The sequence below is a fragment of the Theropithecus gelada genome, chromosome 16 (genome assembly GCF_003255815.1).
Source record: "Theropithecus gelada isolate Dixy chromosome 16, Tgel_1.0, whole genome shotgun sequence".
NCBI classification, from domain to species: Eukaryota; Metazoa; Chordata; class Mammalia; order Primates; family Cercopithecidae; genus Theropithecus; species Theropithecus gelada.
Window position 1 is genome coordinate 11493138 of NC_037684.1, and position 26937 is coordinate 11520074.

A 26937-nucleotide genomic window follows, 5' to 3' on the forward strand; every position below is an offset into this window, starting at 1 on the left:
TTTTTTTTTTTTTTTTTTTTTTTTTTGAGACGGAGTCTTGCTCTGTCCCCCAGGCTGGAGTGCAGTGGCGCGATCTCAGCTCACTGCAAGCTCCGCCTCCTGGGTTTACGCCATTCTCCTGCCTCAGCCTCCCGAGTAGCTGGGACTACAGGCGCCCGCCACCTCGCCCGGCTACTCTTTTGTGTTTTTAGTAGAGACGGGGTTTCACCGTGTTAGCCAGGATGGTCTCGATCTCCTGACCTTGTGATCCGCCCGCCTCGGCCTCCCAAAGTGCTGGGATTACAGGCTTGAGCCACCGCGCCCGGCCGTCCTATGTACTTTAAAATGAAAACTATCTGCTCTTAGAGAGCATACCTCTCATTGACAAAATATATCATTGCTACATTAAAAGACAGTTGTTTGTTGCCTATTATTTCATTTTGATATTGGCATTGTAAAATGCAAGGTTGAAGGATTTGAAAGGCCAGGAAAGCAAAGGCAATCAACAGCAGAACACATTTTGCTGGTACCTAATAAAGAACAGTTGGAGGGATGGAGCTGTAATAAATTATCAGCAAAATACCATTCTTTTTCTTAGGTCCAAATGTGTGAGAAGCTAGCCACAAAATGCAGGCATAAATGAGATCTATCTGTTCTCCAGGCTACCTAGATTTTAAAAAAACAAAAAGTACCAAGGTATTCCTTATTATTTTTTTGCTTCATAGACTACATTTAATCTCCTAGGGAGCAACATATGGTTCTTATATGGTTTATATAAATATATTGGACATTGATGCTCAATAAAAATAAAACTGGTTGTCATCTTCGGAACCCAAGAGCTATTGGGGCATGTGTGGTAAACATCCCCAGTTTATAATTGTGTAAAATTAAAATTGGCTGGGCCGGTGGCTCACGCCTGTAATCCCAGCACTTTGGGAGGCCGAGGCGGGCGGATCACGAGGTCAGGAGATTGAAGCCCCATCTCTAATAAAAATACAAAAAATTAGCCGGGCGTGGTGGTGGGCACCTGTAGTCCCAGCTACTTTGGAGGCTGAGGCAGGAGAATGGCGTGAACCTGGGAGGCGGGGCTTGCAGTGAGCCAAGATCATGCCACTGCACTCCAGCCTGGGCAATAGAGCCAGACTCTGTCTAAAAAAAAAAAAAAAAAATTAAAATTATGGGAGTGAGTCACTTTCTGAAGGGCATAGTTAGGCTGAGGTTCTAGACCAGATTATTTTCTTCTTACTCCTCACTTTGTTATCTTTCCCTCTCCCTTCTCTGCCCTCAAAAATTGATAGTTGCAAGGAAAATGATAGTTGATTAGAAGACCTTTTGTTGTTTCATTATAATAATCGCGTTGTGGCCGGGCGCGGTGGCTCAAGCCTGTAATCCCAGCACTTTGGGAGGCCGAGGCGGGCGGATCACGAGGTCAGGAGATCGAGACCATCCTGGCGAACACGGTGAAACCCCGTCTCTACTAAAAAATACAAAAAACTAGCCGGGTGCGGTGGCGGGCGCCTGTAGTCCCAGCTACTCGGGAGGCTGAGGCAGGAGAATGGCGTGAACCCGGGAGGCGGAGCTTGCAGTGAGCTGAGATCCGGCCATTGCACTCCAGCCTGGGCGGCAGAGCGAGACTCCGTCTCAAAAAAAAAAAAAAAAAAAAAAATAATCGCGTTGTTTTATGTGGTAAGACAATCTATGGCCACAGAATGTTATTTAAATTACCATAGTGGCCTAAATCTGAGGATCTGTGGATTGGATTTTCTTTTTCATGAGCTGACACTGGGAAGTTCTGTTGTATCTGTCAAAAATAAACACACCTGGCCAGGCACGATGGCTCATGCCTATAATCTCAGCACTTTGGGAGACCAAGGCGGGTGGATCACTTGAGGTCAGGAGTTCGAGACCAGCCTGGCCGACATGGTGAAACCTCATCTCTACTAAAAATACAAAAATTAGCCCGGCGAAGGGGCGCGTGCCTGTAATCCCAGCTACTCAGGAGGCTGAGGCAGGAGAATCGCTTGAACCCAGGAGGCGGAGGTTGCAGTGAGCGAAGACTGCCACTGCACTCCAGCCTGGGAGACAGAGCAAGACTCCATCTCAAAAAAAAAAAAAAAAGGACAGAATATTAAACGTTCTTATAGGCCAGGATCATGACGCCTGTAATCCCAGCACTTTGGGAGGCTATCATAGGAAGATCACTTGAAGCCAGGAATTTTGAGAGCAGCCTGGGCAACCCCAACCCCATCTCTTTTTTTTAAAGATTTAAACTAAATTAAACCTTAATTTAGCCATAGTTTTATTAAATTACACTGGGTACTTGATGACTGTCATCTTTCTTATTGGTTCTTCTTCCCCTTAGCATGGTAGATGAGGATGCCTGATGTGGCCCCTGCCTGTGTCTCCAGCTCTCTGCCCATGCTGTTCCTTTTTCTGTGTTCAGCCTTCTTTCAATTCCATAACGTGCTTGGTACCCTCCCAACTTAGGACTTTTGCTGAGGGAGTCATCCATCTAAAATGTTCTCTGCCGTTTGCCCTCCAACCCCCAGACACCTAAGACTTTGTAACTCCTCATCCCACTAATCAGCTGTAGCTCAAAAACATCTGTGGGGGAAAACTTGACTCCTTACTAGGTCAGTTCTTGATTTGACACCCTTGACAACCTATACTTTTTCTTCATAACTTAGCATTTTACAGTATAAACATATACTGTAATGTTTATACTGTACATAATGTATGTACATATGGAGGAAACATAATGTGTTTCCTCCACTAGATTGCAAGCTCTGAGGTGTCAGGAAATTTGTGCTGTGCTTCTTAAATCCCTAGCTAGGGTAGGCTAAAAGATGAATTAATCCCAAAGCAAAAATTTTATTGCCTCATAATTATTATGTGTATAAACTATAATACAACATACAATTCAGTCTATTTTTTTGTAGACAGGGTCTCACTATGCTTCCCAGGATGGTCTTGAACTCTTGGGCCCAAGTGATCCTCCCACCTGAGCCTCCAAAAGTGCTAGGATTACAGGCATGAGTCACCATGCCAGCCTTCCGTCTATTCTTTGGAGCATTTGTCTGACTTCACAGTATATAAGTATCTTATTTATTTTATTTTTAAAACTTTTCTTTTTTTTATCCACCCATCTGCACACTGGAGTATTTGATTTTAAACACTTGCTTCTTAGTCCTAGGTTTTATTCAAATTTAAATTGAGCAATAAAGAAGCATTGACAATCCACAGTTCACACTGAAATGTCAACATAAACATTTCATTTTATATTTATTGTAAAAGCAATATACAATAAAAATACAGAATAGCATAAGGTTACATTAAGGTGGAAAGTAAAAATCTGCCCCCCAACAGTCTTTCAATGTCACAACTATAAAGTTTCTTTAAAATACTACTTAATACATTCTAACAAGTCACAAGGCTTTGTTTCTTCTTATTTAATACATTCTAACAAGTCACAAGGCTTTGTTTCTTCTTGGTTTTATTGTTGAGATACATTAAAATATTAAGCATTGGCCCAGTGTGGTGGCTTACACCTGTAATCCTAGCACTTTGGGAGGCCAAGGTGGGCGTATCACTTGAGTTCAGGAGTTTGAGACCACCCTGGCCAACATGGCAAAACCCCATCTCTACTAAAAATACAAAAATTAGCTGGGCGTGGTGGTGCACGCCTACAGTCCCAGCTACTCAGGAGGCTGAGGCAGGAGAATTGCTTGAACCAGGGAGGTGGAGGTTGCAGTGAGCTGAGATGGCACCACTATGGCACCACTACAATCTAGCCTGCGCAACAGAGCAAGACTGTGTCTCAAAAAAATAAAAATAAAAATAAGCATCCCTACTGTTTAGAGGACTGAAACCCTATTTTGTAATAAAATATGGTTAACACTGTTGAGAAAAGCATGTTTGTTTGTTTGTTTGTTTTGAGATGGAGTCTCGCTTTGTCACCCAGGCTGGAGTGCAGTGGCGCGACCTCAGCTCACTGCAAGCTCTGCCTCCTGGGTTCACGCCATTCTCCTGCCTCAGCCTCCTGAGTAGCTGGCACTGCAGGTGCCTGCCACCACACCTGGCTAATCTTTTGTATTTTTTTTTTTTTTGAGATGGAGTCTCGCTCTGTCGCCCAGGCTGGAGTGCAGTGGCCGGATCTCAGCTCACTGCAAGCTCCGCCTTCCGGGTTCACGCCATTCTCCAGCCTCAGCCTCCCGAGTAGCTGGGACTACAGGCGCCCGCCACCTCACCCGGCTAGTTTTTTGTATTTCTTAATAGAGACGGGGTTTCACCGTGTTAGCCAGGATGGTCTCGATCTCCTGACCTCGTGATCCGCCCGTCTCGGCCTCCCAAAGTGCTGGGATTACAGGTGTGAGCCACCGCACCTGGCCAAAAAGCACAATTTCTTTACAATTAATATTCCTCATTAAATATTGCCCAAGTACTTATATATCCTACCCCTGCTGATCACCAAAATTGTATAGTCTTATCTTGCAAATATAGTACATATACAATTAAACAGTTGGAAAACATATAGAGATTGACCACAAATAAGGCCCACAAGGTACTGCTGTGTAATGTATCTACCATTAGGTTGATCAGGCCAGTTGTTATATTTGACAGCAAGAAAAATATTAACTGTTTTCTGTTGAGAGCTGTGATTAAACAAAGCCTGGGTTCCATTCTTTCAGCTTCAGGGATTAGATATTCTGAATGCTTTTTACTTGTAACAGGTGACTGGATAAGTTTCCAAGAACATGGTACCAGAGCTCCTTTAATTAGAAATTTGGCAAAACTCAAAATTATATCACCCAATAATAAACTACTAAGAAGGATCAGGCTAGAAGCAACTATCCAAATACAAAAGGCTAAATTTGCCATTCTTCGAGATACTGCTTCTACATTTACTTGAACTACATAAAGAGATATGAAGAGGCTAATAGCTGCCAGTAAAAGAAAACAGGCTACTTTTATCAAGTCTTTGATATGTGATCGGTTCTTATGCACATATAACCCTGTTTGCACACCAGCCATGTGTATTGCCACATACCCCAGGGTAGAGATTATTCCTTCGCGGTTGGCATTTAATAGACCAATCCGTGTGCCACTACCATCAGTGCCATACAATATTAACCTCTTCAGTGAGGTAAAGTCAAGGGCTAGCTGGTATAATACAGTAACACTGAGGGCAATAATCCAGGACTTATTTAGGGGAAAAATAATGAAAAGCAGTGGTGTTATCAATTTCACAACTATTATGGTAAAGAAAAAGTTCCAGTGAACTCCATACTCAGTTAAATGTTCCTGATAACCTATTGATTTTATAATGGCTAATCGTCCAATTCCTAGGAAGACTAATGGCCAAACGGAATACAATGAGTTTGTAAAGTAATGCAATTTGGACCCTTCCATACATTTTCTCCTCCTGACCTCTAGACAAACCATTGCAGTCCCAAAAACAAAGCCACCTACTCCAAAATCCATTGCTCCTGTCCCATAGAGCTCAGTTTTGGCAAATCTTCTGGGAAAAAATGGGAAGTCCACAGCCAAAATAGCAATAGCAGTGAATGCACTGGTAATTACACGGAAACAGGAGATGGCTGGAATGTATTCTGATTCTAGACTGATGTTCAAGAATTTTTCAAGGATTTTTTGGAAAGGCAGTCTGGCATAGCAGGTCCTCCTTCGGTATATTTGATAGAACAACCCTGCCCCAAAGATAATTACAGCAAGAAGCTCAAGGAGGATAAATGAAGCCCAAATGGTCAAAGTGGCTACCATGGGAACTATTAGGACAACAAAGTCAATGAAGAATCTAGTTTTCCAGGTATGTGAGAAAGAGCACAAGTACTGTGAGAAAATGATCAGGAACCCTCTGCACAGGATACAGAATGCAGGAAAGCACAATCCCTGGGTGATTTCCAGCACGGTGGTTCCATTGAGGTTACTAACAAAAGCTTCCTTCATCTGCTTTTGAGACATTTTTCTTCCTGTGAAAACAAGAGCAAAGGAATGGATTTGTGAAAAGCAACATTCTTGTGTAATTAGCATACCTGGGTTAATTTTACTAGATTTCAGAGAAGAACTTTGGGCCCTAATGAGTTCACCTAGGATTTGTGATTCCCCTTCCAAGGATTGTGGGAAGAAGCTTAACACTAATGCATTTGGACAGAAATGTCATACTAATAGTATGAAATTATTGGTTACAAAGCTTCAGCTATTCCCTGTACAAGACAGATTCACAAAGAAAGTGAATTTGGGGCCGGGCGCAGTGGCTCACACCTGCAATCCTAGCACTTTGGAAGGCCGAGGTGGGAGGATCACCTGAGGTCAGGAGTTCGAGACTAGCCTGGTCAACATGGCAAAACCCCGTCTCCACTAAAAATACAAAAATTAGCCAGGCATGATGGCACCCGCCTGTAATCCCAGCTACTTGGGAGGCTGAGGCAGGAGAATCGCTTGAACCAGGGAGGTGGAGGTTGGAGTGAGCCGAGATTGTGCCATTGCACTCCAGCCTAGGCCAGAGTGAGACTGCATCTCAAAAAAAAAAAAAAAAGGAAAAGAAAAGAAAGCGAATTTGGGATATAAACTGAGAATGGCATCATAGACAGATGGGAATTTCTATTATGGAGCACAGTACATACCATGAAGATTCTTTGATGAAAATTGAATAGACTTTACTAATGACTTTAATGCAAATTCAAAGGCTAGGGGCGAAGTACATTTTGAAGTTGGGGGCCTTGGTTCCAGTTCAGAGCCTCTCTAAACCTACTGCCTCGGTACAAAACGTGACCCCTGCAGTGATTTCTGGATCCCCAGGCTGCTCCTTCCCTCATTTACAGACAGCTACGTTTTCAGGTTAGGATGGAAGTAGGTACGATGGGTGCAATTAAGAATGGATGTATAACACATACTAGTGTTGGCTGCTCTTTTATTAAGGGCTGCAAAACACCTCTGAATGCCACACATAATTGTCTGAAAAACGGCATACTGGAAGAACACATTTGTTGGTCAAACATGAACCTAGAGCTTCTCAGTGTAACATGAAGTGAATAAGTAAGTGAATGCATGCATGCATTATGGCCTGTCTGCAACCTGCGACAATACCTCACAGTTGACCATTAAAAATAATGGTCAAATCAGTGGATCATTAAAAATAAAAAGTCCTAGCCGAGAGCAGTGGCTCATGCCTGTAATCCTAGCGCTTTGGGAGGAGAGAGGATCGCTTGAGGCCAGGAGTGAAAAAAAAGAAAAATTAAAAATTAGCTGAGCGTGGTGGTGCGCGCCTGTAATCCCAGCCACTCGCTAGGCTGAGGAGGGAAGATCGCTTGAGCTCAGAGGTTGAAGGCTGCAGTGAGCCGAGATCGCGCCACTGCACTCCTACCTGGGCAACAGAGGGAGACTCCGTCTCTTAAAAAATAAACATAAAAAGTCTTTTTCCTGACAGACGCCCGACCTGGCCGCGCCCTGCCCGTATACCTCACGTGCTTCAACTGGTGCCGGCGCCCCCAACAGAGGGTCTACGTGGGCAGGGCCGCCGGACTCCCGCGGCACCCGCCAAACCACGCGGACACCAGCCGCTTCCGCCTCCCGCGCGGCGCTTCCGCCGACGGGGGCAGCTTGTACTTCCGGGCCAGCAGGTTCCGCGCGTCTCCGCCCATGATGGCGCTCGTCCCAGTGTCCCGTGGGCTACCCACTCCTGTCCTTATGTCCTTTGGGCTGGTGCAGGCCAGATCTTCTAGGGCTGTAGCCCTGAGAGGAGCGCCTGCAGAGGAAACGGCGCGCCATGCACCTCACGCGGCCCCTCAGACCTCACGGCGAGGCCCTATCGGGGTAATGGGGTCCGCCGGACCCGCACAAGACTCTGCCGCGGCGACCTCTACTGAAAGACCCCCAGCCCTGGGGGCGCCCGAAGGCCCAGGAAACTGTGCTTCCGCGCTTCTCCCCCAGAACGTGGGAAGCTGCCGCTTTACCCTCATTTTACCCCTGGGTCGCAAAACATCTCACCGTCGATGGAACCCGCAAGCCGGACCCAGCGTCCCGGCCAAGCCCCGCGCGGCGAGTGCGCGCCCCGCCCCTGGGGAGGAGCCGGCCGACCCCCGGCCACTTAGCTAGAGCCGCAGCCGACGGGGTGCGGTGCGGCGGTCCCAGCTGCCTCTCCTCACTGCTTGCTCCTGCTCCTCCTCTTTTCTCCCCTCCCCGTGTTCTTCCCGCCGCCTGACCTAGCCCGCCCGCCTTTCCAGTCTGGCCGGGCGGGGGCCTTAAGCACGGCGGCTCGGGCCGTGGGACCGGTGAGTGTCACCCCGATCCCAGATCTGAAGCCCTTCGCGACGCGGAAGGGGCTTGGGAGGCCAGTTTGCCCCGCAGCGTTGAGGCAGGAGGCATCTCCACCTCCCCTTCCAAAGCGCCGTTTCCCTTCTTTCTTCCCTTTTCCTTTTGACCGTCTTGTGCCTCACAAGGGGGTAGCCCAGCTCTTCACTCTTGTTTGAAACAACCTTTCTTGATCACCCTCCACCTTGCCACCTGGCCGGCAGGGGGCGGCCTGGGTGGGTAGAGGGTACTTGCTCCACTCTTCGCCCAGCTCAGGACCCCGGGAGGGGGCGGCTGGTCCCGGGAGGCGTCAGGGCAACTGCGCCCTTGGCTGGGGTCACGTCCACCTTCCTGGGAAGGACATACTCTCCCCGTGCCAGGTGCTTCCGGAACGGCATCCCAGCCCTGGGTTTGGCGGCACGTCGCCCGGACCAGGAGTCCCTGGTTCCCCCCGGGAACCTGGGGGCGGAGCCAGCTGGTCTCACGAGACCCTTACCCAGACTTTCTCAGCGTCTGCCCACCCACTGTCCTCCATGCCTAGAAAGAAACAGGCTGAGAAGGAGGGACTGGTGATCAGGTTGCCACTTGCCTTGATTCGGTGTTCCATTTACTCATTACCTTCTCCCTTCTGCCCACAGTGGTCACACCCTTTCCAGAAATTTTTGGCTGGTAACCGCAAAACCGACTGGAGCTGGGAGAACTGCAGAAAACTGCTCTGCTCTCACTTGACTCCAGCTGGGAGCTGATGCTGCATCGTGATAACATTTGCAAAGCGCTCTCACAGGTATTAGCCCCTTTGATCCTTCATTTAGCCATGTGAGATCTGGATATTATCACTCCGTTTTATAAACAAGGAAACAGAGTAAGGCTTAGACAGTTCTTGGGTTCTGTGCCAGGGGCCTTGGGCTTTGGATTCAAACCCCAAACCTGTTGTGCTGCGCCTCTGGACCTATTGCTTCAGATGAGTTCCCAGTTGAAAGAGCTTTGTTCTCTGGAGCCCTCTGCATGGCTGTCCCTTGGATGGGGTACAGTCAGTGTCCAGGGTCAGTGTGTCCAGCACAGTCCTGATGCCTGTTTCCACCTGAATTGTCCTTTTTCCAGCTTCTATGGAAGTCCCTATCCCTGCGGTTTTTTTTTTTTTTGTTTTTTTTTTTTGTTTTGTTTTGTTTTTGAGACGGAGTCTCGCTCTGTCACCCAGGCTGGAGTGCAGTGGCCGGATCTCGGCTCACTGCAAGCTCCGCCTCCCGGGTTCACGCCATTCTCCTGCCTCAGCCTCCCGAGTAGCTGGGACTACAGGCACCCGCCACCTCGCCCGGCTAGTTTTTTGTAATTTTTAGTAGAGACGGGGTTTCACCGTGTTAGCCAGGATGGTCTCGATCTCCTGACCTCGTGATCCGCCCGTCTCGGCCTCCCAAAGTGCTGGGATTACAGGCTTGAGCCACCGCGCCCGGCCCATCCCTGCGTTTTTTAAAGACTTGATGTGTTCAGAGCCTCAAGAAAGTCTCCACCAGCGTTAATCCATTGCAGGCACGCCTCACCCTCAGCCTCATCTCTCCTTGCTAGGGGTGGCGCCAAGGCCTAGAAAATTCCAAGTCTGAGGGTCCCTTAACCATTCTTCAAAGATTGGCTTAGGCCCAGCCTCACAACACCCCACCTCCCAGATGGATTCTGCTCCCTGAAATCCTTACCTTCTCGAGTTTGACACTGGACTGTTCACCTGATTAGTGCTCCCAAATGGATCATCAACCCTTAGTCGTAGTGCTAACAGTGTTTATCTTCTGAGTGAATACTCAGATTCGTACTTTGTGTGGTGTTGTCAAACCATGACCTCATTGACCTTCACAACCACTCCTATGAGGCAGATTTAACTGTCCCCATTTTCAAGGTAAGAAATGAAGGCAGGTGATGTGGCTGACCCAGGATCACACACCCAGTGAGTGGTTGAACTGTGATTTCCCGACCACACCACACCTTTCCTGGAGCAGCAAGAGATGACTCCAGCCTCCCCTCCCCACCAACGACTGGCTACACAGAACTAGGATATTTCTGTCTAGTGTAGAAGATAGGGCACAAGGCTTCTCTGTTTCCCCAGTGTCTTATTCCTCCTCCACAGCATGCTGACCCAGAGGATTTGCAGCCCCAACCCAACCCAAACCCTAACCCTGTAATAAAACTGGCCCAGGGAGCCTCTGAGGCTCTCATAAAAGTTTCCCCTGTCTCCTAATTGGCAAGGGAAAGGACAGGCTCACTCTCTGCCCGGGCCTGCCTTGCATCTCATTTTGGTTGCTCCTACTAGGTGGGAAGAATAGGAGTGAGTCACCCCAGAAAAGCCCTCACCTGTGTGTGGTCCTTGTCTTCTCTCATGCCACAGGCTCTGGAGTGACTCGTGTGAGATTCCTCCAGAACTGAGCCCTTCGTTGGAACCATACCCCAGCCCATGGTCCCATGACTCGGTGGATAGTACTCCTTGTACCTCCTGCAACCCAGAACCCTGGCTGACCACTTCGAAGGAGGATGCTCCAGCAGGTAAAACCTCAACCTTAGATAACCCAGGCCCTCAAGCACCTGCAGCATCTTTTGCTAGCCCTAACCTGGAAGGAAGGGAAAGCCCCCTTAAAGGTCTTTCTTTTCTCTCCTCAAATTGTCTCTCCAGTGCCTTTTACTCATCATCAAGAAACTCTTCCTGATACCTAATTTGAATCTGTCTTGTGGTTTTTAGCTCCTTTCTTTGGGATAGGTAAGGTGGGATGGGTAAGGGAATCCTTAGGGCACTTTGGGGATTCTACAGAGGAAGTCCTAAGAGATGTCCCTGCCACCCTGAATTGTTGAGGCATAGTAGAAGCTTGGGACTTCCAAGAGGATGTGTTCCTTGAAGCTGAGCCTTAAAGAACAAGAAGGAATTAGCCACGTGGAGAAGGAAAATAAGCACTCCAGGCAAAGAGGTCAGCCTGTGCAGAAGTGCGGGAGACTATCTATGAGGAAATATAGAAGGATTCTGATGAGTGGATCATGGGTGCATGATCCCCATGTCTCTGCCTCTCTGAAAAGGCTACTGTTGCCCCAGGCCTGTAGGATTCCAAATCACCCTTTACAGTGGAGCTCTATCTCATACCCATATCATCCTTCATGTGTAGCTCCTGGTCCCGAGAGAGTGCTCGTACATATTTGCTGAATTTTTATTTTACCAAGTGTTGCCAGGCACTGGGCTGAGGCAGATGTTGAGGGTGGTGCTTGCCCTCAAGGAGCTCAGAGTCTAGTGGAGTTTGGTAGGTAAGTGTCTGAACTCAGCAAGATAGCAGCTAGGTGTGGGGCTTGCCAGCCTCAAGGGAGCTATGGTAGACACTGCCACTTGACTTTCCAGCCATATGGCTCCTGGAACAGGTTTGAAGGTAAGAAGCGGGCAAAACAATTGACTGCTCTGGGCATTTTTATTGCTTATTTTTAACTTTTTTTTTCTTTTATTAAAAAAGCAGTAATGTTCACCATAACTATACTAGCTGCTGCGCTGTGTTGAGTCCTTATTATGTAATTATGTAATAGGCATTATGCTAAGCATTTATATGTGTGATTTTGTATAATCCTCACAACCTCTCCATGAGAAAGATACAGTACTATATATACGTATATAGTGCTGTTATTTCCACATTTTGGAGATAAGTCTCCAAGAGGTTAAGTGGCTTATTCATGGTCACATTGATTATCAGAAATTTGGAAAATATGCCCGGCCACCACACCCAGCCTAAAAGTGGCTCTTCTAATTAGGCAATAATACGTGAAGGGCCTTAAAATTATGCATGCATAGTTTAAGACTTAAACTTAAGCCTGCAATCCTGCTTCTCAAAAATGATCTGCGTAAAGGACATAAGAACGTCAGTGAATATAAAGCCATTTATAATTGTAAAAGAATTGAAAAAAAAAACACAATGTCTAAACAGTAGACTGCTTAAAGTATATCAGTACAATGGAATAAAGCAAGTTACACGAAAATATAATACTTTTCAATGTTTTTAAAATATGTATTTAGGGAAGAAAACGTATGATATTCTCTAAAATATTGGTTATTTCTGGGTAGTATGATTATGGATTTTTATGCTCCTTTTGCTTTTCTCTATTTTCCTTTTTTTTTTTTTTTTTTTTTTTTTATATTTTACCTTTCTCTGTCCCCAGGCTGGAGTGTAGTGGCGTAATCTCGGCTCACTGCGAGGTCCACCTCCCAGGTTCATGCCATGCCATTCTCCTGCCTCAGCCTCCCGAGTAGCTGGGACTACAGGCGCCAGCCACCTTGCCTGCTAATTTTTTGTATTTTTTAGTAGAGACACGGTTTCACCATGTTAGCCAGGATGGTCTCGATCTCCTGACCTCGTGATCCGCCCACCTCGGCCTCCCAAAGTGCTGGGATTACAGGCATGAGCCACCGCACCTGGCCTCCAATTTTTTTTTAACAATTTTTTATTTTTATTTTTTTTAATTTTAGAGATGGGATCTCACTCTGTTGACAAGGCTGGTTTCAAACTCCTGACCTCAGGTGATCTGCCTGCTTCAGCCTCCCAAAGTGCTTTTACAGGAGTGAGCCACCGCATCCAGTCGTGAGACTGTGTCTCTTAAATAAATAAATAAATAATAAGGCCGGGCATGGTGGCTCATGCCTGTAATCCCAATACTTTGGGAGGCCAAGGCGGGCAGATCACCAGAGGCCAGGAGTTCGAGACCAGTCTTGCCAACATGGCGAAACCCCATTTCTACTCAGCCAGGTATGGTGGTGCATGCCTGTGATGCCAGCTGCTTGAGTGGCTGAGGCATGAGAATCACTTGAACCTGGGAAGCAGAGGTTGCAGTGAGCCTAGATTGTGCCACTTGCACTCCAGCCTGGGCAATAGAGTGAGACTCTGTGTCAAGAAAAGAAAAATACAAAAGCCGCTTTTAGAAGAAGAATAGCTAACCCTTTTTTTTTTTTTTTTTTTTGAGACGGAGTCTCGTCTCGCTCTGTCGCCCAGGCTGGAGTGCAGTGGCCGGATCTCAGCTCACTGCAAGCTCCGCCTCCCGGGTTCCCGCCATTCTCCTGCCTCAGCCTCCCGAGTAGCTGGGACTACAGGCACCCACAACCGCGCCCGGCTAATTTTTTGTATTTTTAGTAGAGATGGAGTCTCGCTCTGTCGCCCAGGCTGGAGTGCAGTGGCGCAATCTCGGCTCACTGAAAGCTCCACCTCCCAGGTTCACGCCATTCTCCTGCCTCAGCCTCCTGAGTAGCTGGACTACAGGCGCCCGCCACCGCGCCCGGCTAATTTTTTGTATTTTTAGTAGAGACGGGGTTTCACCGTGTTAGCCAGGGTGGTCTCGATCTCCTGACCTTGTGATCCGCCCACCTCGGCCTCCCAAAGTGCTGGGATTACAGGCGTGAGCCACCACACCCGGCCAGCTAACCCTTTTTGGTAGATTCCAGTTGGCCTTTCTAAATCCTTCATGTGTTTATGTGCTTATGAGTATCTGTGAGGTAGGTACCATTATCCCATTTTACAGATAAGAACTTTAAAAAATTATTTAGAGACAGGGTCTCGGCCGGGCGCGGTGGCTCAAGCCTGTAATCCCAGCACTTTGGGAGGCCGAGACGGGTGGATCACGAGGTCAGAAGATCGAGACCATCCTGGCGAACACGGTGAAACCCCGTCTCTACTAAAAAATACAAAAAACTAGCCGGGCGAGATGGCGGGCGCCTGTAGTCCCAGTTACTTGGGAGGCTGAGGCAGGAGAATGGCGTAAACCCGGGAGGCGGAGCTTGCAGTGAGCTGAGATCCGGCCACTGCACTCCAGCCCGGGCGACAGAGCGAGACTCCGTCTCACAAAAAAAAAAAAAAAAAAAAAGAGACAGGGTCTCACTTTGTCTCCCAGTGCAGTGGCATCACCATAGCTCACTGCAGCCTCAACCTCCTGGGCTGAAGCAACCCTCCTGCCTCTGCCTCTAGAGTAGCTGGGGTTACAGGCACATACCACCACGCCCAGCTAATTTTTAAGTATTTTTTTATAGAGACAGGGTCGCCTTGGCCTCCCTAAGTGCTGGGATTACAGGCTTGAGCCACGGTGGCCAGCTGGAAATTTTTCTATTTTTATTTATTTATTTATTTATTTATTATTTTTTGAGATGGAGTCTCACTCTGTTGCCCAGGCTGGAGTGCAGTGGCACGATCTCGACTCACTGCAAGCTCCGCCTCCCGGGTTCACACCATTCTTCTGCCTCAGCCTCCCAAGTAACTGGGACTACAGGCACCTGTCACCAAGCCCGGCTAATTTTTTTCTATTTTTTAGTAGAGACGGGGTTTCACCGTGTTAGCCAGGATAGTCTCGATCTCCTGACCTCATGATCCACCTGCCTTGGCCTCCCAAAGTGCTGGGATTACAGGCGTGAGCCACCGCTCCCAGCCATTTTTATTTTTTACTTTAGAGACAAGTTCTTGCTCTGTTGCCCAGGCTGGAGTGCAGTGGTACGATCATAACTCATTGCAGCCTCGAACTTTTAGGCCCAAGTGGGTCTTCTGCCTCAGCCTCCCAAGTAGCTGGGATTACAGGGACCAGACAAAGAGAATTGAGGCACAAAGAGATTAAGAAATTAACATAAGAGTATATAACTGTAAGAGGTAGAATCAGGATTCAAACCCAGACAACTAGCTTTCAAGTCCGGGTACTTGATCACTATACTCAGATGCCTCTCTGGTTGGATCAGAACTCTTCATAAATTGTGTCTGAGTTTGTGAGTGGTTTGTGTGATGGTGTTTTTTTTTCCTTCATTAAAGCAGAGGGATATGCGTAGATCTAGCTGTGCTCTGACCTCAGCAGTTACCCTGGAGGTCAAGAGCCTACCTTGTACATTGTAGTGGGCCCAAAGTTCAGAGAACAGGCAGTGGTTTTGGAAGAAATGCATTACTGGGCCTCTTGGAGGAAACTTGCCACCATGGCTTATTTCCCTGAGAGGTTTGGAATTTTAGGCTCACCATTCTCATTGGAAATCCACCTGCTGTATCACAGACCTCTTCCTTCAAAAGCACATTTCAGCAAGATACCTGTCTTCAACCCCCACTCTATCTTCCTTGCATCCCCAAAGGAGACAGTAGGAGAAATGGGACCACGGGAGGAAGTGGAGGGATGATACATGTGGAAAGGGTTGGCATCAAGGATGGGCAGAGGAAGATAGGGTGACTCATGCCTCTAGTCCCAGCTACTCAGGAAGGTGAGGTAGAAGGATCACTTGAGCTCAGGAGTTGGAGGTACAGTTAGCTATTATCACGCCATTGCACTCCAGCCTGGGTAGCAGAGTGAGACTCTGTCTCTTAAAAAAGAAAGAAAGAAAGAAAGAAAAAGATAGGCAAGGGAGAAGGGACCTGTTCCCTTGGTGCCTGTTCTTGACCTCAGACAGCCTTCTGAGCCAGGCTTTCTCTCCAGCAGACCCAGGCCAAGGGAATCAATTCATTAGCCAGCCTAAATTTAAGCCATGAAAGGCAGGTGATGAAGACATGGGGCTACCTCTCTGGGAAGGTACAGCTGTTTTACATCAAAAGCTTTACTGTCTCTTCCCAAAAAGGCCTAACCCATGGTTCTTTTCCTTTGCAACATTCCTATAGCAGCCTTTTGGGCCCCACCCCAGCCAGGCCCAGTAAGGCTATTAGCCTGGAAGTGGATTTGGCCGGAGCTCTTGGCAGAAGAGATAGCATTTGTTGAGTACATGCTGTATGTCAGGCACTGACTAAATGCTTTGTATATCTCTTCTTTTCTTCCCAATAACCCTGTCAGTTGAGTTTATTTTCCTTTATTTACAAATAAAGAAGCTATGACTCAAAGAGAGTAACTTAGACCCAGGCTCACAGGGCTAGTAAGAGGCAGAACTGAAATTTGAACCCAACCAGACTATGATACCAGAGTCTCCTTCTACTATACAGGTTCCCACCCTTCTATAGCTGCCAGCTGTTCTGAGTACCAGCTCTCATGGCTTTCATGGTTTGTTGTTCTTTTTTTTTGAGATGGAGTCTTGCTCTATCGCCCAGGCTGGAGTGCAGTAGCACAATCTCAGCTCATTGCAAGCTCCGTCTCCTGGGTTCACACCATTCTGCATCAGCCTCCTGAGTAGCTGGGACTACAGGTGCCCGCCACCACGGCCGGCTAATTTTTTGTATTGTTTTTAGTAGAGACGGGGTTTCACCATGTTAGCCAGGATGGTCTCGATCTCCTGACCTCGTGACCCGCCCACCTTGGCCTCCCAAAGTGCTGGGATTATAGGCATGAGCCACCTCGCCTGGCCTCACCTTCATGTTATCTCTTCCAGGTCAATGGCCACAATCCGGGGTCTGATGGCCAAGCCAGGGAATACCTCAGAGAAGATCTGCAGGAGTTCCTGGATGGGGAGGTCCTGCTGTACCAGCTGGATGACCTCACCAGGGTGAATCCTGTGACGCTAGAGACAGGTATGGGCCTCCCTTTCCTCAAGAGTACCATCTCCAGGAGGTTGGAGGTGCAATGAGAGTAGTCAGCGCAGTTTCTCCAGGTCAGACGGAGGTCGGCAGGACTCCTGATCTGGAGCCAGGCGGGCTGCTCCAGACCTCTTCCCGAGGGAGCATGGGCAGCTGCACCTGGGCTCCCCAGGGCATGCTTTGCTTCAGATTTGGAGCTCATCTTAATTAGATCTTGTATCTATTCTTCAGGGAGCTGCTGGGATTTAATGATTCTTGGCTAATTGCAGAAAGAGGGCTGTTAGTTAAGCAGGTGTGTGTCTGTGTGTGTGGTTTGTCTATGTTTGAGCCAGAGTTTGCTAAAGGCATCTCTGCCTCAGTCCTCAGGTGCCTTCAGGCCCGGTACATGGCAGACAGATTCTATACCAATGCTGGCTGCACCCTGGTAGCTCTGAACCCCTTCAAGCCCATTCCTCAGCTCTACTCGCCCGAGCTAATGAGAGAGTACCATGCTGCGCCTCAGCCCCAGGTAAGGCTCTGCCGCTTCCTGTGGCCTCAGGGCTCCTCTACCTCCCCCTAAACCTCTTTGCAGTTTCCTTGTCCTTATTCATCTGTTCACCAGCCATGTGGGTCATTCAGAGTCTGCTAGTGCCACGGCCTGCCCAATAGGAGCTGGCAGAATTTTGAACCGTAAAGAACTGACTACAGGACAGACGGTGCAAAGTGGAGAATAAATAAATATTTGTTTAACTGAGTGTCTTATGTCTCTAAAATAGAGATTTAAGAGAAAGGATTTTTTTCTTTTGTTTGCGGTTTTATTAATAGGAAAGGATTGATGAAGGTATTATATATTTGTGTATTTAACCAACTACCTTTTTTTATTATTATTTATTTATTTATTTTGAGATGGAGTTTCACTCTTGTTGCCCAGGCTGGAGTGCAATGGCGTGATCTGGGCTCACCACAACCTCTGCCTCCTGAGTTCAAGCAATTCTCCTGTTTCAGTCTCCTGAGTAGCTGGGATTACAGGCATATGCCACCACGCCCGGCTAATTTTGTATTTTTAGTAGAGATGGGGTTTCTCCATATTGGTCAGGCCGGTCTCCAACTCCTGACCTCAGGTGATCCGCCCACCTCGGCCTCCTGAAGTGCTGGAATTACGGGTGTGAGCCACCACACCCGGCCCTGTTTATTTTGAGACTGAGTCTCTCCCTATCACCCAGGCTGGAGTGCAGTAGTGTGATCTCGACTCACCACAACCTCCGCCTCCAGGGTTCAAGCGATTCTCGTGCCTCAGCCTCCCAAGTAGCTGGGACTGCAGGCACCCACCACCATGCCCAGCTAATTTTTGTATTTTTATTAGAGATGGGATTTCACCATGTTGCCCAGGCTGGTCTCGAACTCCTGACCTCAAGTGATCCACCTGCCGTAGCCTCCCAAAGTGCTGAGATTATAGGCATGAGCCACCAAGTCCCCCAAAACTACCTTTTTTAGAAAAGAATGAAATTATACACGATAGGGATTGCCCTGGAAAATTCAGCATATGTTTATCTCTACTGAGGAAAGTAATTTATTCCTCTACTGAGAAAAGGATAAATTATTTGGGGTGGGCTGGTGGAGGTACAGACAGATAATGAGCTTGTTGGTGTAAAAGTGCATGATGCATTCAGGGAGAGGTGAGAGAAAACTTGCTGGCAGGAGGGAGGTCTTGGGGGCAAGAGGGAGTAGATGAGAGCAGGAAGACGAGAAAGCCAGGGCTATTTGTGAAGAGTCTGAAGCACTATAGCAGGCAGAGAGAATCTGCAGAGCATCTTCATCCACATAGAGGTGGGTCTGGGAACAGAACCCACTAGACGAATAATTACTCTGGGAGTTGGGTTCGAGAAGGTGAGACAGGAGGCAGATACAACAGTTGGAGGCTTTGTATCCCTCCAGGTGATAGGTGGCTGGGGCAAGGGCAGGTGTAGAGAGGAATGGCTCTGACACCATATGGAACAGTTGCCTTCTCCCTCAGCAAGCTGTGGGTAAGTGATCACTGCTGGCTGGGCTAGCTAGGCATTGTGTAGATGGCCTGGCCCTCCAGATGTTCATTCATGATGAAGTATCCAGTTGGAATCCAGGGGAAGTCTGTCCTGCCTCCTCAAAGGTAAAAGCCAAGTTGTAGTCCCCTCTGTTTCCTCAGCATCCAGCTTGATTGATGCCTAGTACATTGAAGACAGCTAATAGTTGTTGATGAAAAGAACAGTGGCTTTGGAATTTAAATCACATGGATATGTTTACTTGCTGAGTGGCCTTGAAAGGTTATTTAACTCCTGTGAACCTCACATTCCTCATCTATAAAATAGGGTTATATTTCCAATTAGTGGACAGACTTCTTAGGCAGTAGTTTGTAAGAACTTTGCAAATTGCAAATTATAATAATATGAAGTAACAGGAAGAAGGATAAGACAATTAAAGCAAGATTAAATGGGAGTATAAAGTGTTAATGTCGTAAACTGGTCAAGGCTAGCACTGCTTCTAGGCTGAGAGAAGATGAGTAGGTAAAGCCAACATAGGGGTCCTAAAGTTGGGCCTAACACTGTGACATCCAGAAAATTTTTCTGAAGGAAGCATCCAACCACTGCTATTGGCAGCCTCCCCATCTCAGTCATCACTGGCTCAGTCATTGAAAAACAGGCATTCCCTCACATGACCTTTCACTCCTTGATGTTCCAGAAACTGAAGCCCCATGTGTTCACTGTGGGTGAACAGACCTACAGGAATGTCAAGAGCCTGATTGAACCAGTCAACCAGTCCATTGTTGTCAGTGGAGAGAGTGGCGCTGGAAAGGTAGGAAGACGTCTTTCCTGTCCTGTCAACTCATGATGGGCTGGGTGGGCAGGGAGGCAGGGGTCATTTCTTGTCCTCCCTTGTGGAGTTGTTTGCTGCCTAATCATTTCCAGATAGGCTGGCTGAAGCTGGGGTTGGTGCACAATGGTGGACTAGCACTGGGCCGGAAGTCAAGAGACAGGATTCCGATCCAGGCTCTACTGCTAGCTCTGCCATCGCCCTGGGTGAAATAGGAATGAAGCTTCCTTTCTAAGCCTTACTTTCTCATCGAAAGTCTCTCCCAGCTCTGACACCACTGGAAACAAAAGTCAGCTGCTGGGGATTCCAACATAGTGGTTAAGAGCACATCAGAAAAGTACTTAGCTTCTGCAAAACTCTCAGTTCTGCCACTTGTAAAATGGAAGGGAAGGGAGGACCAACACCTGACTCATAGGACTTCTGTGAGAGTTAAATGAGTCACTGTACAAATGGCACCTGGTGGCATGCTTGGCATGTGGCAGTGCTCCTCCAAAGTAGCTGGGGTTCTTGTGGGAAAGGGTTTATTGGAGTAGACCACCTGAACCCTCTGGGTTGCCCATGGTGGCAAGGGCAGTGCATTGGGCCAGGTGTTGGGGGGGACAGAAGCTCCTGGTATGGCCACGTGGCCTCCTGGGTAGCAGAATCACAACAGGTGAGACAGGATGTTGCACACAGATGAATGAGGAGTTACACAGCTGGTCAAAGGAGACTATTGGCCAAGGCCTTGCCACCTTCTTGACAAGCCTCACCCAGCTGCCTCGCCCTTTCCACAACACTTTTACCTTCATGAGGAACTCTTTGGACCATAAACTCCTGTCTTCACTCACATATGAGAATTGCTGAACACTGAGAATTTGCGAGGTTCTAGGCGTCTGGCTGGGCACTGAGGGGTGACAGGGGGAGGAACAGAGATGAAAAATGCAACATGTAGTTTTCAAGGGGCACTTAGTCCCCTGAGAGAGACAGACAAGGAAACGAAGACAGTAAGTTGCAGGGATGAGGTCTTGGACTTGGGTTAGGAGGGGATCTCTAGGAGCTATATCAAGGTTGCTAGTGAAGTGGCTGATGCCTTCTCAACAGAGCCTTCTCCCCCCAGAATTGCTCTGGGGAACTGAAGCTGAACCTGGCCCAAGACTCATCCAACCAGAGAGCTTGGTAACCCTTTATTGAGCAGCCACTGTAGCCCTCGGCTGGCCCTGGTTTATTTTCAAAAATTTATTTATAAATTTTTACTATTAATAAATAGTAATGTAGTTACATAGTTCAAAAAATCAAGCAATACTGCAAGACTTATAAAGAAAAACAGCAAACCTGCTCCTTTTATCTCAACCTTGTTGCATCTCTCCAGATGCAGTTACTTGCACATCTTTTATCAGTTTATTTGGGTGTTTCCATCCATATTTTTAAACTATTGCTTATATTGTTACTGACTTTTTGGTTTTAGACCTTATCTGTTCACTTCCTACTTTGATGAGGATTTAGCCCTTATTTCCCTGCCCTCAAAATACGTATTCTGTATATAATTATTTCATAATTGTTAATTAAGTTATTAAGCAGTATTTACATGGTTATGGTGGTGTATATTCACAGCAGAGCCATATGATATACTATATATTTTGTATAATTTTTGTTTTCCCTCTGTTTTCTCTCTTTAGTTTAACAGTGGTGTACAAAAACTAAACCAGTGAAAAAGTGGGGCAAGTGAAATAAATAATAAATAATTGCCCAATTTTTTTCACTTGTTTAGTTTTTATATACCATTATTAACTCATTACCAGACTTGTCACCAAATCTGGAAAACACCTGTCAAACTGGCAAGCAAATCAGGTTCTTTCATTGGAGATGCCCTTCCTAGAGTTCTCAGACTACATCTTTTCTTCCATCTGGATTGGTGGCTACTGAGGGCTGCTGCCACACAGCTGTTGCATGGAAGCGTCTTTGCCTCTGCACATCCCCAGATTCCCATCTGTCCTAGGATAAATCTCCCATGGCAGGAGCTCATGGCTTTCTCTTTATTTTGTTTTTGTTTTTTGTTTTTTTTTGAGACAGGGTCTCTGTCACCCAGGCTGGAGTGCAGCAGCACAATCTTAGCCCACTGCAACCTTTGCCTTCCCAGTTCCAATGATTCTCATGCCTCAGTGTCCCGAGTAGCTAGGATTATAGATGCATAGCACCACAGCCAGCAAATTTTTTTTTTTTTTTTTTTTTTTTTTTTGAGACAGAGTCTTGCTCTGTCACCCAGGCTGGAGTGCAGTGGCGTGATCTTGGCTCACTATAAGCTCCGCCTCCCAGGTTCACGCCATTCTCCTGCCTCAGCCTCCTGAGTAGCTGGGACTACAGGCGCCTGCCATCACACCTGGCAAATTTTTTGTATTTTTAGTAGAAACAGGGTTTCACTGTGGTAGCCAGGATGGTCTCGATCTCCTGACCTCGTGATCCGCTTGCCTTGGCCTCCCAAAGTGCTAGGATTACAGGCGTGAGCCACCACGCCCAGTCTGCTAATTTTTATATTTTTAGTAGAGACAGAGTTTAGCCATGTTGGCCAGGCTGGTTTTGAACTCCTGGCCTCAAGTGATCTTCCCGCTTTGGCCTCCCAAAGTGCTGGGTTTACGGGCATGAGCCACCACACCTAGTCACCATGGCTTTCTTTTTCTTCATTTACTGCCTTGTTTTGTTTTTATGAACCATATTCTTTTTTTTTTGAGACCGAATCTCGCACCGTCGCCTAGGCTGGAGTGCAGTGGTGTGATCTCGGCTCAGTGCAGCCTCCGCCTCCTGGTTTCAAGCAGTTCTCTACCTCACCCTCCTCCCAAGTAGCTGGGATTATAGGTGCCTGCCACCCCACCTGGCTAATTTTTGTATTTTTAGTAGAGACGGGGTTTCACCATCTTGGCCAGACTGATCTTGAACTCCTGACCTCGTGATTCACCCGCCTCGGCCTCCCAAAGTGTTGGGATTACAGGCGTGAGCCATTGTGCCCGGCCAAACCATATTCTTTAGTAGTTTCCTGAACAAGGTATGTGGAGGACAAATTGTTGCACATCTGAAAATGTTTATTCTGCCTCAAATCTCATTGATATTTTGACTGGGTTTTATAATTCCAGGTTAGAAATAATTTTCTTTCTGAATATAGAGATTTTCTTTTCTTTTTTTCCTTCTCTTTTTTTTTCTTTTTTTCTTTTTTTTTTTTTTTTTTTGAGATAGTATCTTGCTCTGTTGTCATGCTGGAGTGCAGTGGCACAGTCTCGGGTCACTGCAACCTCCGCCTCCCGGGTTCAAGCAATTCTCCTGCCTCAGCCTCCCGAGTACCCAGGACTGCAGGCACGCACCACCACGCCCAGCTAATTTTTGTATTTTTAGTAGAGATGGGGTTTCACCATGTTGGCCAGGATGATCGCAATCTCTTGACCTTGTGATGCGCCCACCCCGGCCTCCCAAAGTGCTGGGATTACAGGCGTGAGCCACTGTGCCTGGCTGAAGTTTTATTTTCATATATTGCTGTTGAGAGTCCCAGTCCGTAATGGTGATTTTTTTTTCCCCAAAAGCTTTTAGGTATTAAAATTCAGAGTGCTGTGTTGTGATATGGCCTTTCTTCACTTATTAAGCTGGGTACTTTGTGTGGGTCTTTTTAACTTGGAAACTCAGTATTTTTGTATTATATCTAATAATTTCCTCCCCTGTTTTCTCCTTCTGGAACTTCTATTAGGAAATTTCGTTAGTTGTCTCATATTCATATTTTTCTCACCTATCCTCCTTTCTCTTTATTATTTTAATCTTGTGGGAGATATTTGCTTCTTTACCTTCCAATTCTTTGTAACTTTGAATATTTGTTAAAAATTTTAATTCTGAGTTCTAGTTTTTTTTCTAACGTTTATGATATTTGTCATTTCATGTAAAAGAGGCTGCTTATGAAATAGTTAATGATTGTTGAGTATCTGTTCATATTTGAAAATAAGGCATTAAGCAACTGATTAGAATCTTTGTTTATGGACAAGACTGTCAACCAGTGGGGCCTCACTGTAGGTAGCTTTTTAAACTTGTGGGACCCTGAACAGCCGTAACTTTTCCCATGAGCTTATTGGTATGTCCAGAAAATTTTCCTCCAATCTCTGCAGCAGAGAGGTGGAAACTATAAAGAATCAAATGGAGATGGTAAAAATTTAAAACATGATAAATAATTCTTTAGGCTTATCAACAAACTAGACATGCAAAAGAATGCATTAGTGAACTTGACAGTTGGTGAATAGAAATTATCCAAATTGAAAAACAAAGAGAAAATTGCATCCAAGAACTGTAGTACAATATCAAATGGTCTGCCATATAATTGACCCTTGAACAATGCAGAGGTTAGGGGCACCAACTCACCACGCAGTTGAAAAATCTGCATATAGTTTAACTGCTGATTAACTACTGTTGACTGGAAACCTTACAAATAACATAACAGTCAGTACGTATTTTGTATGTTATATGTCTTATATACTGCATTCTTACAATAAAATAAGCTAGAGAAGTGAAATTAAGAAAGTCATAAGGAAGAAATACATTTACCACGTAAATGAAAGTGGATCCTCATAAAGGTCTTCATCACCGTCATCTTCACTTTGAGTAGGCTGAGGAGGAAGAGGACAGTCTTGCTTGGTCTTGCTGTCTCAGAGGTGGCAGAGGTAGTGGAAGTATAATAGAAGGGGAGGCAGGAGAGATTTATTGAAAAAAGGCCATGTATAAATGGACCCATGCAGTTCAGACACGTGTTGTGTTGTTCAAGGGTCAACTGTACTTGTAATTGGTGTCCTAGGAGTAGAGAGGACATAGGTCAAAAGTAATATTTTTACAAAACTAACCAAAAATGCAAGCACAGATCCAAGAAGCTCAAAAAATACCAAGTAGAATGAATACAAAGAAAACACATTTAGGCACATTATGGTCAAAGTGCTGAAAACTAAATATAAGAAAAAAATCTTAAGGACCGGGTGCAGTGGCTCATGCCTGTAATCCGAGTACTTTGGGAGGCTGAGGCAGGTGGATCATTTGAGGTCAGGAGTTTGAGACCAGTCTGGGCAACATGGCGAAATCCCATCTCTATTAAAAATACAAAAAATTAGCCGGGCATGGTGGTAGGTGCTTGTAATCCCAGCTACTTGGGAGCTGAAGCAGAATTGCTTGAACCCAGGAGGAGGAAGTTGTAGTGAGCCAAGATCGTGCCATTGTACTCCAGCTTGGGTGACAGAGTGAAACTCTGTCACAAAAAAAAGGAAAAAAAAAAAATCTTAAAGGAAGCCAGGAAAATAAATATTACATAAAAAGGAACAAAGATAAGAATGACAATAGGAATCTTGACAAAAACTGCAAAGCCCGCAGATAATAGTGACACCTTTAGAGTGCTAAAAGAAAAAGAAAAATCTGTCAACCTAGAATTCTCTTGCAAAAGTATTTTTCAACAATGAAAGTGAAATAAAGACTTTTTCAGACAAATAGAAGTTGAAGGAATTCATTGTGTGCAGACCTGCACTGCAAGAAATGATAAAGGAAATTCTTTAGTCCAAAATAATATGAAAACCAGATAAATATTTGCATCTACACAAAGGGGTACGTTTTAGCATCACAGATGTAAAATCTTTTATTTTTTTGTCTTTTTAGAAGATAATCACTCTAAGGCAAAAATGGTAACAATGCTTATATGATAAAATGGAATCATTAAAATGCTGAATTTAATTGGAGGCAATAAAAGAAAAAAGGGAACTAAGATCACATGGAACAATTTAAAGAACAAGATGGTAGATTTAAACCCAGGCATAGGCCGGGCGCGGTGGCTCACGCCTGTAATCCCAGCACTTTGGGAGGCCGAGGTGGGCGGATCACAAGGTCAGGAGATCGAGACCACAGTGAAACCCCGTCTCTACTAAAAATACAAAAAATTAGCCGGGCGCGGTTGCGGGCGCCTGTAGTCCCAGCTACTTGGGAGGCTGAGGCAGGAGAATGGCAGGAACCCAGCAGGCGGAGCTTGCGGTGAGCCGAGATCACGCCACTGCCCTCCAGCCAGGGGGACAGAGCGAGACTCCGTCTCAAAAATAAATAAATAAAAAATAAACCCAGGCATAGTGACAATTATGATAAATATAAGTGGTCTACTTGTGGATAAGTTCAAACTAAATGGATGGAAAGAAGTATAACATCCTAACACACATAAAGGAAAGCTGAAGTGGTTACATTGATATGGAACAAAGATTTTAGAACAAGCAATATTACTAAGGATAAGATGAGACATTTCATAATGATAAATTCATCAAGAAAACAGTTCTAAACAGGTGTGTACCTAATTACAGTTTGAAAATACATGAAGTAAAATCTGCTATCATTGAAAGGAAAAATACGTAAAATCAAAACTACATTTTGAGGCCAGGCACAATGGTTCACGCCTGTAATCCCAGCACTTTGGGAGGCCAAGGCTGATGGTTTGCTTAAGTTTTAGACCAGCCTGGTAAATGTGGGGAAAACCCATCTCTACAAAAAAATACAAAAATTAGCCAAGCATGGTGGCTTGTGCCTATAATCCCAGTTTACTCACACAGGGCAAGCGAGACTCCGTCAAAAAAAAAAAAAAAAAGATTAAAACGACATAAGCTATGTTCCTTGACCTGAATAGAATTGAACTAGAAATAAATAACAAAGACACCTAGAAAGTCCTAAAACATTGGGAAATTAAACAACACACTTCTAAATATCCTATGGGTCAAAGATAAAATCACAATGATACTATAAAGAAAAAAAAAAGTGTGTGTGTGTGTATATATATCTATATATATATCTATATATATGTCTCACTATGCCTGAGTTTAAATCTACCATCTTGTTATTTTTTTATTTTTAATTTTTTAATTTTTTTAATTTTTTATTTTTTTGAGACAAGAGTCTCGCTCTGTCCCCCAGGCCGGAGTGCAGTGGCGTGATCTCGGCTGACCGCAAGCTCCACCTCCCAGGTTCATGCCGTTCTCCTGCCTCAGCCTCCCGAGTAGCTGGGACTGCTAGCCTGCCACCACGCCTGGCTAATTTTTGTATTTTTAGTAGAGACGGGGTTTCATCGTGTTAGCCAGGATGGTTTCTATCTCCTGACGTCGTGATCCGCCTGCCTCGGTCTCCCAAAGTGCTGGGATTACAGGTGTGAGCCACGCGCCCGGCCCATCTTGTTATTTTTTAAATTGTTCCATGTGATCTTAGTTCCTTTTTATTTATTGCCTTTGATTAAATTCAGCATTTTAATGATGCCATGCTATCATATAAACATTGTTACCATTTTTGCCTTACAGTGATTATCTTCTAAAGAGACAGAGACAGATATATATATATATATATATATATATATATATATATATAT

At 45.8% G+C, this 26937-nt stretch overlaps 2 protein-coding genes across 4 annotated transcripts in view; one reads left to right on the top strand and one right to left on the bottom strand.

Moving 5' to 3' along the window:
* Positions 1–26937, top strand: part of MYO19 (myosin XIX) — a 52837-nt gene that overhangs the window by 875 nt on the left and 25025 nt on the right. The window contains 6 exon segments of the mRNA XM_025361264.1: positions 8925–9070; positions 9909–10171; positions 10658–10812; positions 16595–16733; positions 17099–17247; positions 19434–19547. Of these exon segments, the coding sequence (XP_025217049.1) occupies positions 10801–10812; positions 16595–16733; positions 17099–17247; positions 19434–19547 (414 nt within the window). The 5' untranslated portion in view covers positions 8925–9070; positions 9909–10171; positions 10658–10800.
* On the bottom strand, positions 4342–8261 carry PIGW (phosphatidylinositol glycan anchor biosynthesis class W). Of its 3 annotated transcripts, none has more exons than XM_025361267.1 (2): positions 7984–8261; positions 4342–5966 (listed from the first exon to the last, which is right to left on the bottom strand). In XM_025361267.1, the coding sequence occupies exon 2, from the start codon at positions 5956–5958 to the stop codon at positions 4444–4446; it is 1515 nt and encodes a 504-aa protein (XP_025217052.1). In that variant the 5' UTR covers positions 5959–5966; positions 7984–8261; the 3' UTR covers positions 4342–4443. The 3 variants fall into 3 exon arrangements, with proteins under 3 accessions (XP_025217052.1, XP_025217051.1, XP_025217050.1); XM_025361266.1 differs by having other exon boundaries at positions 7465–8261; XM_025361265.1 differs by having other exon boundaries at positions 7456–8261.

Bases quoted from the DNA above. Each gene is read 5' to 3' on its own strand.
- PIGW (XM_025361267.1), bottom strand. From the start codon at position 5,958: ATGTCTCAAAAGCAGATGAAGGAAGCTTTTGTTAGTAACCTCAATGGA.